The sequence below is a fragment of the Myxocyprinus asiaticus genome, chromosome 20 (assembly GCF_019703515.2).
Source record: "Myxocyprinus asiaticus isolate MX2 ecotype Aquarium Trade chromosome 20, UBuf_Myxa_2, whole genome shotgun sequence".
NCBI classification, from domain to species: Eukaryota; Metazoa; Chordata; class Actinopteri; order Cypriniformes; family Catostomidae; genus Myxocyprinus; species Myxocyprinus asiaticus.
In genome coordinates this window covers 24,426,271-24,441,612 of record NC_059363.1, presented here as the reverse complement: position 1 = coordinate 24,441,612, position 15,342 = coordinate 24,426,271, and the positions used below count along the sequence as shown (strand labels likewise).

At 36.0% G+C, this 15,342-nt stretch overlaps 1 protein-coding gene across 1 annotated transcript; it reads left to right on the top strand.

Moving 5' to 3' along the window:
• Positions 1-5,328: 5,328 nt before the first annotated feature.
• On the top strand, positions 5,329-14,903 carry LOC127410895 (growth/differentiation factor 6-A-like). The gene is made up of 2 exons (XM_051646132.1): positions 5,329-5,726; positions 10,651-14,903. Exons 1-2 carry the CDS (start codon positions 5,405-5,407, stop codon positions 11,619-11,621), a joined length of 1,293 nt encoding a protein of 430 aa, XP_051502092.1. The 5' UTR covers positions 5,329-5,404; the 3' UTR covers positions 11,622-14,903.
• The last annotated feature ends 439 nt before the right edge of the window (positions 14,904-15,342 follow it).

Genomic DNA, 15,342 nt, shown 5'->3' with positions numbered 1-15,342 from the left:
TGCCTAGGTGCTTCATTTTATACACCTGTGGCCGTGGAAGTGATTGGAACACTTGAATTCAATTATTTGGATGGGTGAGCGAATACTTTTGGCAATATAGTGTATGTATAAACCATCCAAAAAACATAAATAAGATAAAGAAGACAAATAATAGAAAAAATTAAAATAAATATATTTTTAACATATAAATGATGTTTTTTTAATTTAATTTTTTTTATAAGTCACGGGTCAGGAAAGTTCTCGTTTTAGCATATAAGAAAGGATATAATTGTTTTTTTTTATTAATAACGCATATTAAATTTAAGTGTCCCTTATTTTAAAACTTCAAAAGTGGCAACCCTACCCTGAGGTAAAAGTCACATTTGATTGTATTTTCTCCCAAAACACCAAACAGCACAAAAACTACAACAGCACTTTCCTAAACACCTGTTAGTCATTGTGCACTGGACATTTTTCCTTATCCATGAGATCGTTGTGTGTAAAGAAGGTTGATACTTACGGAATTTGATCTTATATTTAATACATCTTTATATGTTGCAAATGAATGTAGCTTACCAATAAAGTTCCTAAAATTATCACCTTTATTTAGAGACAAAATACTTACTTGCCATTTTATGTTTTGTTCAAGGTGATTAAATCAAAGATTTTCAATAACTGTCCTAAAAAGTGAAAGAATAGTATTTGGGGAAAAAAAAAAAAAATCCCCTATTGCAGGAGCTAAAGGAAAAACGTTAATGCACACCCGATGTGGTAATGCGGCCACAAGTCCATGACACGCAGCAGAGTTACACCTCGGGTGTGCATTATTTTTCAATAATTCAACATGCTGGAGTCAATTATTCCATTTATAACACGGTTACCACACCTTAAGACATCTTTCAGGGTTTTATATCAAGATATTTTCATTTTCATCCCTAAAATGCATGACTTAAGTGCGTTGGCATGTTCTCATGAGAACTGACGTGATACAACCAAAAGTGCAGCTCGATTTGTTTACAAGAAATTGCGGTTCAGAAATTTAATTGGTTTTGCTGTCATTGAACATGCAGCATAAACTGGATTCCCTCATGGATGCGCATTGGAGAGCAACCAGAAGTAAACAATTATAGTGAAAAGGACTAAATATTGATTTGTTTCTCACCCAAAGCGATCAGATCGTTATGTGCTTTTTAGAGTGTCAAAATTTTGGCACCTATTCACTTGCATTACACAGACCTACTGAGCTGATATATTCTTCTAAACATCTTTATTTGTGTTCTGCAGAAGAAGAAAGTTAAACACATCTGGGATGGCATGAGGGTGAGTAAATGACGAGAAAACTTATAATTTTGGGGTGAACTATCCCTTTAGTAAATGTTAAATTAATTAATGTACAGCTTTCAGTAACTTTTGCACTGCCAAATGTACTTTGTATAGACACTCAATGTCATTAAAGAAAATTATATTGTATTGTAAACATATTTCCAATGAGTGCAAGCTACAGATATGAATGCTTAAAATGTTTCTTTGGCTACTGGAATGTGTTTACTATTCTATTTGAACGGGGATTTCTACTAATGACGAAAAAATTACTACTTTATTAGTTATTGATATAAATTATGTCTTTGAGGTCATAGAAAAAGCGGGGGAAATGCACTCCCTGGAAAGAACACAGTCTAACATGAAATCCTTTAGTATAGTGCTAGTTTAAGGTGAAGTCATTTTAATCCAATTCACTTTTTGTCAAATTCTGCGAATATCTATTCACAGTCCACTAGCTGTCCGTTCTGTGTGTGCACTGAAAAAAAAAGTCAGGTTTTTGTACACAAAAAAAAAAATAAAATAAATAAATTGTAAATGTGACTCTACTAAAGTTTCTATTTATCCATCAATATCTTTATCTTTAATATACTCCCATCACTTAAATCCTACCAATTAAACCTGTGCTTTCCAGGAGAAGGGTGTGTTTGTTTGGCTGTTGAGTTCAAAAATCAATAGCCTTTCTCAGGAATTGCTTACTCCACCTTTAAGCCAGCCTGCAAATCAACACACAATCAGCTGTATGTTGACATGGATGAGCTACTTTAGAGTGGTATACCAGTCATATTGCAAATTGAATTCAAGTGGTGCCACTGGAAATATGCTTTACCTCAACATTATGATCCAAGATTAAATTACCTTGGTATCCCATTTTAGGCTGGACATCGTATGAAACAATTTTCCACTTGAGAATTGGAGCAGTTTCCATGGATATAAGGTAACTGTAATGCAATAATAATGGATTATATTCAGGGCCGGCCCATGGGTTTGTGGGGCTTTAGGCGAAATCATGAAAATGGGCCCCTGGGTGTGAAAACTGTCATAACTTTAAAACATCGTAGAACAACTGCAAACATGATGAACAGATTTTATTAATAGAAAGCACTAAAAAAAGAAGCACTATACTGTTCAGTAGATGATAGTTGTGTAGATAGTTTTAATAGACACTGCTGACAATGCTTGAAATTACATTTCAACTTACATAACTATGTGTAAAAGTTTATTTAGAGCAACAAAATCAATGAAAATAAAAAGTTGGCCAGAATGTGAGCAAAAGTGAATAAAAGTAAAAACATCAGGGTAAATAAGGTACAGCAATGTTAATTATGTATAAATAAAATTACATATTTGTGTTTATAGGGCCTATGTATAAATGTAAAGAATAAACACTTACCTCTTAGAGAGCAGAGATCTTTGCAGATAGGATTACACACACATGGCGAAATCATCAGGATTCGTACAACTTTACTAAATTTGGCCAATTCGTATGATTTCGTGCGATTCCTACGATTTTCACTACAGCAATGATGTCGCTGGATATCGTTTCCATCTAATACGCAAAGTTTAGGTAAGGGCATAATATTATTAAGTATGTCCTTAACACCTCCTGTGCAGAACTCGTGCTTCTGCATTAGACATCTGAGAATTTGCAGGTGATGAAGTCATACCAGTTTATGCAAACAACATGGTGAGAGACCATTTGAAATAGTCACCTCATACATTATGTACGACTTCTCATGAGATCGGGTTGAATGGGATGGTTTGGTTATTTTCCAGATTAATTGCTCATATTTTCACTCTATGTGAGTTTTTTTGTTTCCGTATATCGACAGTGTCTGAATTCCTTCCCCAGCAGATTATTCTTGAGAAAACGAGAAAAGACTTAATGATTTGACAAGCGCTGTTTCTGCTCTCATTTACACTAAATAAGCCTCAAAGACTCAAATAGCCACAAAGCAGTATTTTCATAACTTATTTCCTGCGTTTCTGTCAGATGTGAGCATTATTCAGCAAGGTGCGATCTGTGTCTGATAATACTGTGATAAGAAGCCGCGCTCTAGTTTCCAGCAATGCTTTGTGTTATGAATAAATTATGCAGATTAGTGTGTGCAGCTTAGCTTTACTTCTTGTCGATTTTAGATACACTGCTGTTATTTTATTTGTTGTAACTTTCAGTTATTTTCTTTTTGTGATTATTCAAAGCTCAATTTATACTTAATATGTTGTTTTCACTGTCATTGTGAATTGCATGATCAGGTCTACGCACATTGCACGGTTGCTTGAGTGTGTGAGCTAAAGAAATAATTGGACTTCAGAGAATTTCAAAATAAAAGTCATCAGCGTTTTATTAATTTTATGACTTGTTCATTTACTTTGCACGTGTTCACACCTTTGAGGGGCCCCCTCAGGCACTTCGGGCTCTAGGCGGCCTTCTGTTTCGCCTGTAGGACGGGTCGGTCTTGATTATATTATGTTCCCTCTTTGATTCCAGTATGCCACAAGTGAAAAAAGCATACGCTTGACTTAAAGTGATGAATTTTTTTTTATTTTATTTTTTTATAGTTGACAAGGTGTAAATCAGGAGACAAATGGATAGTATTAATAAAGAAAAAGATCTAAATCCTTTCTATGAATAAACAGTACATGAATGCACTCACTGATGGGTTGCACAGCAGATGGAATATGATATAACATGGTAAATGCCTTTAGTAGCTCTTTAGTAGCTAAGGTTCTCTTTTCATACAGTAGATTGTTTCATGCATGATGCTTGACACTGTATCTCGATTTTCCCTTTCAGTTAGGTTAAGCCTACAGCCAAAGTCTGTGTGGTATATGAAAAAAAAAAAAGATAAATAAGTTAATTAATCATTAAATGATAGTGAAAAAATAAGGAACAGGAGGTACATGTCGGACCTCATAATCTTATGTGTGGAGTGGTATCTGCTGTAGACAATGTGTCTTATAATAAAATATATATATAAAATGTGTTCTTTAAATTATAATCATAAATTAAATCATTAAATTACAATATATAATATAATATTATTATACTATATATGGACTAATTATGAAGAGATGTTTTGTGATTTATTGTAAGTTAATATTCCTTTTCCTTTTGTCACTTTAAGAAATTTCTGAAAATGTTCTGTGTTGGCAGAAAACCAATTGAAATTGGTATGGCAAACAATTCTGTGAAGCAGACATTTTGTGATTGTTTTGATATATAACATCATGAAATAAATTATATTGGGTACCATGCAAGGTGTTTATTGCGTTTTGTCTCATCCAAGGTGATTAAAAAAAAAAAAAAAAAAAAAAACAAATTTTTTTAGTTGAAATTACCGTTTTTTTTAGTGCAACATTTTAAGTGTAAATTTATCATAAAAAGAAATACTTGTTAGTAAGCTATTAGGGAATTTATATAATATAATATAATACATCTATAATTAAATGCTACGTCTTTTGAAGTGATTTTGATATTTGCAATAGGTTATTACTGCTGTATTTACACTATTTGTAACTTGTATGTTGTAAGTTGTAGCCTATGTGAACTGGAGTCTCAACAGTAGATGGCAGTGCAGGCACATTAAATGTGGAACGATTGCGCAAAAACTACAGCATGAAAAGCAACAAAAAAATATTGATCTCAATAATTTGCTAAACGTCTGTAAAGGTTTCTGTGAAAGTTATTCAGTTTACTTAGAAGCAAACTGTTAGCCTACTTTGTGACATTAAAAGCAATAGCCCATGTTGTACTGAGAGAATTCATTTTATTTTATAATATTGATATTATTTTAGCTAAGCTCATTTTAAACACAGGACAACTTTGACCTTTTTAGCGTAACTGATTATATGAGAATGGCTTCCTAATTGCCAACAAAAGTTCACTATTGGATTTCTGATGGAGATTTGTAAGAAGTGTACTCCACGTGAATGTGTGTCTTTGTCGATGGGGGCGCAGTTTGCACGCTGTGCAACAGGCATTCATTCCCACGAGCCAGTATTCCACACATTCAAGATATCCCACTATCTAAAGAGCAAAGGGGAGTTTCCAAAGTTATCAAATCCATCCAACTTTGCCATTTTCGGCCAGAGACCACTGAAAATGACTCCCAAGAAGACTACCGCTCCCTTCCTCTGGTTTTCCTTTTGCTTTGGACATGTTCTGGAGGCAGTGGTGATGGGGTCCACGCAGTACCCCTCCGGTGCGCCTGATAACGGGCTCCACTCACATCTGGATACGCGTGGTCCAGGAGAAGCCAGCACGAGCTCCCGGAACGACTCGACGTCTGTTCATGTTCCGTCGTACATGATCTCTCTGTACAGGACTCTATCGGAACTGGACCGACGCGGAGCGAACGGCAGCCTGTCGCGGTCCAGGAGATATGCCAATACAGTGACCAGCTTCGTGGACCTGCAGGGGCAAGGTGGGTGATATTGATCCGCCGGTGACAGAGAGATAGGTGGGTTATATGACGTATATTGTGCCCATGTCTAATGCCTTATTGGCCATCGGTGGTGATTTTCATACCATCAGATTGACTGATTTGTTGTCAGAATGATAGCCTACTGTACATGGCATCGGGAATCATTCATTATAATGTATCATTTCATATGCCGTAGCTCATAAATTAGAGCTGACTGTTTAAGATGATAAATCTTGGTGTGAATGACAGTTGACTGACCATTTACATGCATATTTCGTTTTTATTCAATAAAATGCACTGCTTTTTAGGATATTTATTATTATTATTATTATTATGGAGATCATTATGGGGATTATACAGAAGATGAATACAAAATATGACATTAAAAAGTATCATTTAAAAAGAAAATCTTAACTTTTACGGCAATTACAGAAATGTGCAGTTGTGTATTAGAATTTGCATAACTTTTTTTTTTAATTACATTTTTAAAAAGATTCAGACTACACAATACAGAAATCTGATATATGGCAATATACTGTACGCAAAACACATATATAAAATGCATGTACAGAATACAGATATGGTTTTCTTTGATATAAAAAGCAAAGTATTTCTATGTGCAACATATATTTCAGAATACTACAAAAATGGCCTTTTTCATATACTGTATGCAACATATATTTTTCCAAATTCTTGTATATATAATATTATGTAGGTCCCCATCGTGCCGCCAAAACAGCGCCAACCCGCATCTCATAATAGCATTCAGAGATGATATTCTTCTCACCACAATTGTACAGAGTGGTTATCTGAGTTACTGTAGACTTTGTCAGTTCAAACTAGTCTGGCCATTCTCTGTTGACCTCTCTCATCAACAAGGCATTTCCATCTGCAGAACTGCCGCTCCTGACCTATAGCTGCATGATTTTATGTACTGCTGCCACACGATTGTCTGATTAGATAATCGCATGGATAATTGTTGGTGCCAGATGGGCTGGTTTGAGTATTTCTGTAACTCTTGATCTCCTGGGATTTTCACACACAGCATTTCATTTACTCAGCATGGTGCCAAAAACAAAAAACATCCAGTGAGCATCAGTTCTGCAGACGGAAATGCCTTGTTGATGAGAGAGGTCAACCGAGAATGGCCAGATTGGTTCGAACTGACAAAGTCTATGGTAACTCAGATAACTGCTCTGTACAATTGTGGTGAGAAGAATATCATCTCTGAATGCTATTCTGAGATGCGGTTGGTGCCGTTTTGGTGGGACGAGGGGGACCTACACAATATTAGGCAGGTGTTTTTAATGTTGTGGCTGATTGGTGTATGTGCGTGTGTGTGTGTGTATATATATGTGTATATATATATATATATATATATATATATATATATATATATATATATATATATATACATAGGCTATATATCAGATTTATATATTAGATAATGATTTAGTTAATGCTCTGCCAGATTGATTCTACATGATTTTATTATTATAAATTAACTTCCTGATAATATTTTCAAAATACTTAAAATACCGTGTAAGAAATATAAAGTCAAATGTCTAGAATTTCCAACATCTGTGACAAATAACCTTTACTAGCACCTTAAGCCAAAGTCTCTTAAACAGAGCACCAGGTGTTGCTGATAAAGATAGAGAAACATTTTAATTTAAAACTCATGTTTAAATAAAGATTGTCACGTAAAATACAGATTTTGCTAAATGCAATGTCAGCACCCCCACCCATCAAATGTATGGAGATATGCGTGAAAAAAAGGTTTTTTTATAAAGTGAGAGAGGTTCTTGAATGTCCACAGTGTCAGCAAGAGTTGAAGTGACATTACACCGAAAGGCCAGTTATTACATTTGAGGGCACAGCCTTAAAATAATAAAAAAACGACCCAATGCTGCATTTTGGTGAGGGTAATATGGGTAACAATTTGCATTTTATGAATTTTTGGCCACATCTTGTCACATTGATTTTCCCCTTTCCAAACACTGGAGATTTTACTTAAAAAGTGAAGAATCAAGAAATTGGATTTGATCTTTTTGAGTTCCTCTCAGAAAGGAAATCTAAATCATTCTTAAAGGACATTGCATTTCATGCATTATTTGGTAACAAAAATATGACCAGGGTTGGGGAGTAACGGAATATATGTAACAGGATTAAATATTTAAAATACAAAATATTAGTAACTGTATTCCACTACAGTTACAGTTTAAGTCATTGGTAATTAGAATACAGTTACATTCAAAAAGTATTTTGATTACTGAAGAGATTACTTTGCATTTTATTGTCATTTGTTTCATTTAATATTTAGTCCTTTCAGATGGAAAACATTTATACATATAAATGATGCGATCCAAAGTGCATTTGAACAGTGGTGAAACACTTTCTTATGATGTGTTACATTCATATGAGCAGACAGAGAAGTACGTTTGAAGTAAGTTTGGAGCAGAAGAAATAGAAATAAACCTTGTGTAAATTGTCAGCTTTATGCTAAGCTAAAATGCTATTTCTTGCCATTTTAAATGCACGTTAACAGACACGATCATATTTTAAAAAAAAAATCGTATTCTTGATAATTTTTGTATTGTTTTCCTGTAAAAATATCTAAATATCCTTAAAACAAGATCAGTTTGATTGATCTTGTTTTAGAAACAACACTGCATAAGATATTTAGGTTTTTCAGAGAATGTATATTTAACATGTGTATTTTGTCTTACTGTACTGGCAGAGTTTTTATAGTCAAAACAAGTGAAAAAATCTACCAGTGCTGAAGAAGTAATCCAAAGTATTTAGAATACGTTATTGACCTTGAGTAATCTAATGGAATATGTTACAAATTACATTTTACAGCATGTATTCTGTAATCTGTAGTGGAATACATTTCAAAATTAACCGTCTCAACCCTGAATATGACCTCACATTGTCTAAAGCCGTGCAAAATTTGAGAGCAAATTCAATGTACTGGAATTCTAGTCCCTGGCTGCTTCAACTCATTTTCTAGGTTATGTCATTGTTTTGTCTGGCAAGTGGATATTAGCTTAGAGGAGGATGCTTTACTCTACACCCCACCCCTCTGTTCACCTTTCATTTTAACTGCATTCCTTTGTCTCAGGGAAGAGATGAATCCACAGCGTTTTTTTAAACATCTCTTTTATATACTATCTTCCTTTTCACACTCATGTAGCACCACACTGCAGGTATAGATGTTTATAGATGTTCCCAGATGTTTGTTAGATGCCAAACTGTTTGCAAATACCATTATTCTTAAGGTATCTCTCATAGTGTACAGTCAACATGATTTGTCCTGATCTGGCCTTGGGATTTTGTGCAGCCAACTCATATTGGAAGAATCCTCTTCATGTTTAACCCATGCAGCTGCGGTCACTGTATCAGGTTTCATGGTACTCTGGGTTCCATTATTGAACTGGATGTCAAGATGTCAACATGGAAACTTGTTTTCCTCTGAATGCAAAGTCTGCACTCTCTTATAGCAAAGGTTTCTTCTGCATCATGCCAGTTACGGACAGGACCAAGCTTTGGATGTTTGTTTTGGGCCTATTTCTTTCTTTAGACAAAGGATAGGAGAGGAAGGATGAAGTCAAACTTGAAGTCAAACTTTAAATGTTACAGTATGTGAGATTTATTCCGTGTCTGTTTTCATCGATTTCAAGTTAGCTGTAGGTCAGCTCCAGTGCACCGTGGCCACATAAGACGACGGCACTGCTTGAAATGTTACCTAACATTTAATTATGTCCTTGATCCACCCACCTTTCAAATTGACTGCCTCCTCCTGAGGACATGAAGGACAGCAAAGGGGGAGGTGGAGGGCTTTTCGAAGAGCTGACCATTTTCAGTGTCCTGCCAAACCTTCTCACTCAATCAGTGTAATTAGCAGATACTGCCAAGGGCTGAAGCTGTCCAACAGTTCAGCCGAATGCTCTCCACCTGGTCTCTGTGAGCGTGCTGCACCTCGCGTTTGGAGAAATCATTTGGGCCCTTGAATGTTATTCTTTTTTAATAGATGGTCTGACGATTTGTGTATGGCATTTTTAACAAAAAGCCATGTGTCACATTGTTTATATAAGATGAGGAAATGCATTAGTGTCTGCCTCATTCAGGCTTGCTGTGACTATATCAACAGAAAATGAAAGGAATGTTCCGGGTTCAATACGAATTGAGCTCGATCAACAGGATTTGTGGCATAATGTTGATCCACACAAAATTATTTATACTCATTCCTCATTAATGTAAAAAACGGAAAAAAGAAAGCAGAAAGTGTGGTTAAAATAAGGCACTTACAATGAAAGTGAATGGGGCCAGTTGATAAACCTTAAAATACACAGTTAAAAGTATAGCCACAAGACATAAACATTATATGTGTTAACATGATTTTAGTGTGATAAAATCACTTACTAACCTTACCTGTATTAAGTTATATTCAATAGTACAACTTTGTTATGACGACTTAACGGCGGTAAACCTATAATCTGGTAATTATAGGCCGTAAATGTGATAAATCCATGATTTTTATCGTACTAAATCAAGTTTACGTGTATAATGTTTATATTTTGTGGCTATACTTTTGAAACAGTGTGTATTTTAAAATGTATGGACTGGCCCCATTCACTTATATTGTAAGTGCCTTATTGTAACTTTTGCCTGTTTATTAATAAACAAATAACAAACTGAACAATTGTTTGTGGTAATCAACATAATGTTGTCAATTGAGCTTAACTTGTATTGAAAATGGAACATTCCTTTAACTCATTAATAATTTTATCGATCTGAACTTTAACCATTGTTCACCCTGTTAATTAACTCATTCTTGAAATTCCTCCTTTTAGTGGATATTTCAATATCCATAGTCTTAAGTGCTAATTCAATTTTGCTTTCCTGTCTTTTATACCTTCAGACGAGCCATCCCCAAAGTTCCACCAACAGTACACATTTGACCTGTCTGGTCTCTCCAGACTCGATGAATTGATGGAGGTGGAGCTACGGATTCTGAGGAGGCCACCACCTGACGTCTTAAATTTACTTTCCCATGGTGGGAACCTGTACCGGTTACTCCTCCACACCTGCTCCCTTCCTGGATCTTCACCCCAGCCTGTGCTCCTTTCCTCCAGGACCATTGATCTTCTAGATACTGCTTCAGCCACATGGGATGTGTTTGACGTTGGCACGAGTGTGAAGAGCCACCTCAGGATGCATAGGACCACAGAAGGCAGCAGTCAGTTACGCTTCAGCATAGCTGCTGTTTCTGATTCAACTAATGAGGCTGTACATCCCGCTATGCTGGGACTGAACCATGAGGATCAGCATACCCATGAAAGGGCCTTGCTGGTGGCCTTTTCTTGGGCACGTAGGAAGGAGAACCTCTTTAGGGAGATCCGTGAGAAGATTAGGTCCATGAAGAGTCATACATTTCAAAATCCTGCACCAGAACGTGGTATCAAACAGGGTCACCCCAGCCATCGGCGGAGGAGAAGGACAGCACTAGCAGGACGTCCTGGTGGAGCAGGTGGTGGAGGGGGTGGAAATGGGGGAAAAGGAACTGGCAGACGGAGAACACGTTGCAGCCGGAAGCCGCTTCACGTAAACTTCAAAGAACTCGGTTGGGACGACTGGATTATTGCGCCACTAGATTACGAAGCGTACCACTGTGAGGGTTTATGCGACTTTCCGTTGCGCTCACACCTGGAACCAACCAACCATGCCATCATCCAGACACTCATGAACTCCATGGATCCAGAGTCCATGCCTCCCAGCTGTTGCGTGCCTTCAAAACTCAGCCCCATCAGCATCCTGTACATTGACTCGGGGAATAATGTGGTTTATAAACAGTATGAGGACATGGTGGTGGAGAGCTGTGGGTGCAGGTAGCAATGTGAGAGAGGGGTGACCAACCCCTGGACTCTATCTAAAAGCTGCCTCTCATGCAGAGGCTAAGCACAGCATTGCAGGTGAGATGAACTGTCAGAGTGCCTAACCTGTGAGAGGGACAATGTGTAAATGTGTGTTTATTTTCACTGTGTTAATGGACATGTGAACAGTATGAACATGAGCAGAGGAGAAGCCTGATCACATGAAGAAAAAATTGCGACTGAACGACATTTTTCGCAAAATTATATTATTCGGCTCCTTATAGGTATTGCGGCAGTTCTGAGGTGAAATGTCCACTAAGTGGCGCTAAAAGCGAGTAAAATTTCCTCCCAAACAGAGAGGTTTTTAAAGATAATGCCATATATCAGAGTTTTAAATCAACAAAACCTACCTACCTCCCTACCCTAAACCTTAAACCTAACCAATATGTTATAAAAGCAAATGTGATATGAAAAACACAATTGCTGATGCAACCACATCATTTTGTAGTGCTTCCATTACACTTTTTGCTTTTTACTTTCCATGTGTCAACTCGTGTGCTCTTCATGCCTCGTACATTGGTCCTTTGCATCACAAGTGCAACACTCTATCAGTTGAGCTACTGTGCAATTTGATCATGCTTGAACAAGCTTGTAAATGCAATTGGTTATGTAATGGATACATTAAAATGTATCACCTTACAAGTCTATAATAAGTGTTTAGATCCATCATGTAAGAGCATTGTGTGAGGTAGAGGGGGAAAAGTAAATGTTTATGAACTGATAATCGGCCGTTTTACTCATGATTTGTGTCAAAGGGAATAAAGTCATTGTTTTAGTGCCTCTAGTGTTCATTACACCACGAAACTGCCGTGATACATACAACAAGCCACGTTAATCATTTAGCAAAAATTTACTTTAGGTATAGTAACGTTATTGTATGAGACCAGGTACCATGTCCCCCCAGCATTCAAGTGCCCCACCAGAGTTTGCGTTCTAGTACCGGCCCTACCAGCAGCAGAGGACATGTTGGCTGAACAGCTCTTTTCACAAGAATCCAAATTCCCTTACGACATCAAATAAACAATGTCTCAAATGAATAATGAATGAAATCCCAGGATTTCCACAAATTACTTTGCATCCCGTTAATGTAAACTGAATGATAGAGTGTTGAAGTATTCTTGCAGCAGTGCTAAAAATGTTGGCCGAATTCAAATTTGTCCACAGTGGCATGCAACTTTAAAATATATAACAGTAAAGGTGCTTTGCATGACATCTAGCTTAGTTCGAGATGAAATTGCTGTTAAGAATTCGATAGTGCCTCTGAGGAGCAAAAAAAAAACCAAAAAAAACAATTCAAATATGGCATTGACTGAAAGTTAGCAATTTTGACTTTATTCAAAATGCAACATACACAGTATGGCTTTCCATATAGAGTTGTTGGTGTTTTTAGAATCAAGAGACTCATGCATTGATTTATTGAGCATGACAGCTCTGAATTTTATATAAAGATAACCCTCCACATCTGATGCTTTTAAGAGTTGAAGTCTGGCTTCGTTTGCTCAGCATACGCTACAATATTTCATTGGCCCACATGAAAAAGTAATAAACCTTAAAGGGATAGTTCAAATTCTGTTAATTTACATATGTTTTTTCCAGAACCATATGACTTTCTTCCATGGAATGCTAAAGTGGATGTTCAGCAGAATGTTAGTCTCTCACTTACCATTCACTTTTATTGCATCTTCTTCCATACATTGAAAGTGAATGGTGCTTAGCATCTCCTTTTGTGTCCCAGAGATGAAAGAAAGTCATAAGGGTTTGGAACAACATGAGACTGAGTAAATTATGACAGAATTATCATTTTTGGTATCCCTTTAACACATAATTTAATATTTTAACATCAAATACAAATGTAATCAAGCTGTTTCATGAGGATGGGAAACTAGGCTTTGTTGTACACAAACATGGCATTGATGACACACATTTGGCTTCAGTAGGATGATAGCATTGCAGTGCAGTACATGATGTGTGCAGTGTGTGCTCAGTGTGAAGATAAATGACTTCATAGCAGTGTGCGACCTCAGACCTTTTTCTGCGAAAGGCGTTGTGAAGCCAAGATCAAAATGATTGTTTTGTTTTATCCAGACACCAGATTTGGCTGTATGAAGAGCTACTTTCAACAATCACATACACTCACAAAGAAAAGGGTTTGTTTTCTTGAGCTGCTAATTAAAAGATTGCTTTTTGCCCTGATTTAAATGTCATGCCTTATTATGGATTATCATACACAATCCAAAGCATTTTCATAACTGTTACTATGAACGTTAATCTTAGTTTCTGTGGATGATAGCTATACACTCAAAAAAATATTTCAGCCTATTTTAATGATTTATGCATTTCAGTTTCCTAACAAAATAACATCAAATTAAATAGTGTAATTTTTAAGTAAATTAAATTTGTAAAACATTTTAAATATACATATATACATATATATATACACTGATGGCCAAAAGATTTGAATAATGTACAGATTTAGCTGTTTAGGAAGGAAATTGGTACTTTAATTCACAGGACATTACTGATGTAAAAAACAGCACCATCACTATTTGAAGATTTCATACAAAGGTGTACAGTACAGTCTTCAAAGACAAAGGACAACTGGCTCTGACAAAGACAGGAAGAGATGTGGAAGGCCAGATGTACAACTAAACAAGTGGATAAGTACATCAGAGTCTCTAGTTTGAGAAGTAGACATCTCACGTGTCCTCAGCTGACAGCTTCATTGAATTCTACCCACTCAACACCAGTTTCATGTACAACAGTAAAGAGAAGACTCAGGGATGCAGGCCTTATGGGAAGAATTGCAAAGAAAAAGCCACTTTTGATACAGAAAAACAAAAAGAAAAGGTTAGAGTGGGCAAAGAAACAGACATTAGACAACAGATAATTGGAAAAGAGTGTTATTGATCTTTACCCCATTGAGCTTTTGTGGGATCAGCTAGACCGTAAGGTGTGTGAGAAGTGCCCGACAAGACAGCCACATCTATGGCAACTGATACAGGAAGCGTGGGGTGAAATGTCACCTGAGTCTCTGGACAAACTGACAGCTAGAATGCCAAGAATCTGCAAAGCTGTCATTGCTGCACATGGAGGATTTTTTGAAGAGAACTCTTTGAAGTAGTTTAAGAAGTTCTGAACATTTTTTTCAAATTGCAATAGTACATTTTCACATTATTAATGTCCTGACTATCCATTGTGATCAGTTGAATGCCACTTTGGTCAATAAAAATACCAATTTCTTTCCATAAGAGCAAAATCTGTACATTATTCCAAACTTTTGGCCATCAGTGTGTGTGTGTGTGTATGTATGTATGTATATATATATATATATATATATATATATATATATATATATATATATATATATATATATATATATATAATTTTATTTTTGTAAAGATTACTGAATTCAATTTGATGGGATTTTGTTATGAAATTAAAAAGCGCTGTAAATCTTAAAATTATTTTTTTTGAGTGCATGGAAGTAGAAGAAAGAGCCTTGTGCTGTGCAGTTTTTATGGGAGCATATTACTATTAAAACACAAACAAATAAAATTAAGAGTCAGATTTACACCAGACTTTAAAATGATCTAGCTTTATCTTTAAGTTTAACATAAAATCTCTTTTTAATGGCATCATACTACTAAGAGAAGAAATCAAAGGTAAATTAAACATTTTGC

What these genes read in the sequence shown, in the direction of transcription:
- LOC127410895 (XM_051646132.1), top strand. Translation starts at nt 5,405, where the DNA reads ATGACTCCCAAGAAGACTACCGCTCCCTTCCTCTGGTTTTCCTTTTGC. An exon ending in CGTGGACCTGCAGGGGCAAG is followed by an intron (nt 5,727 to 10,650) that starts GTGGGTGATATT and finishes TTATACCTTCAG; the next exon opens with ACGAGCCATCCCCAAAGTTC.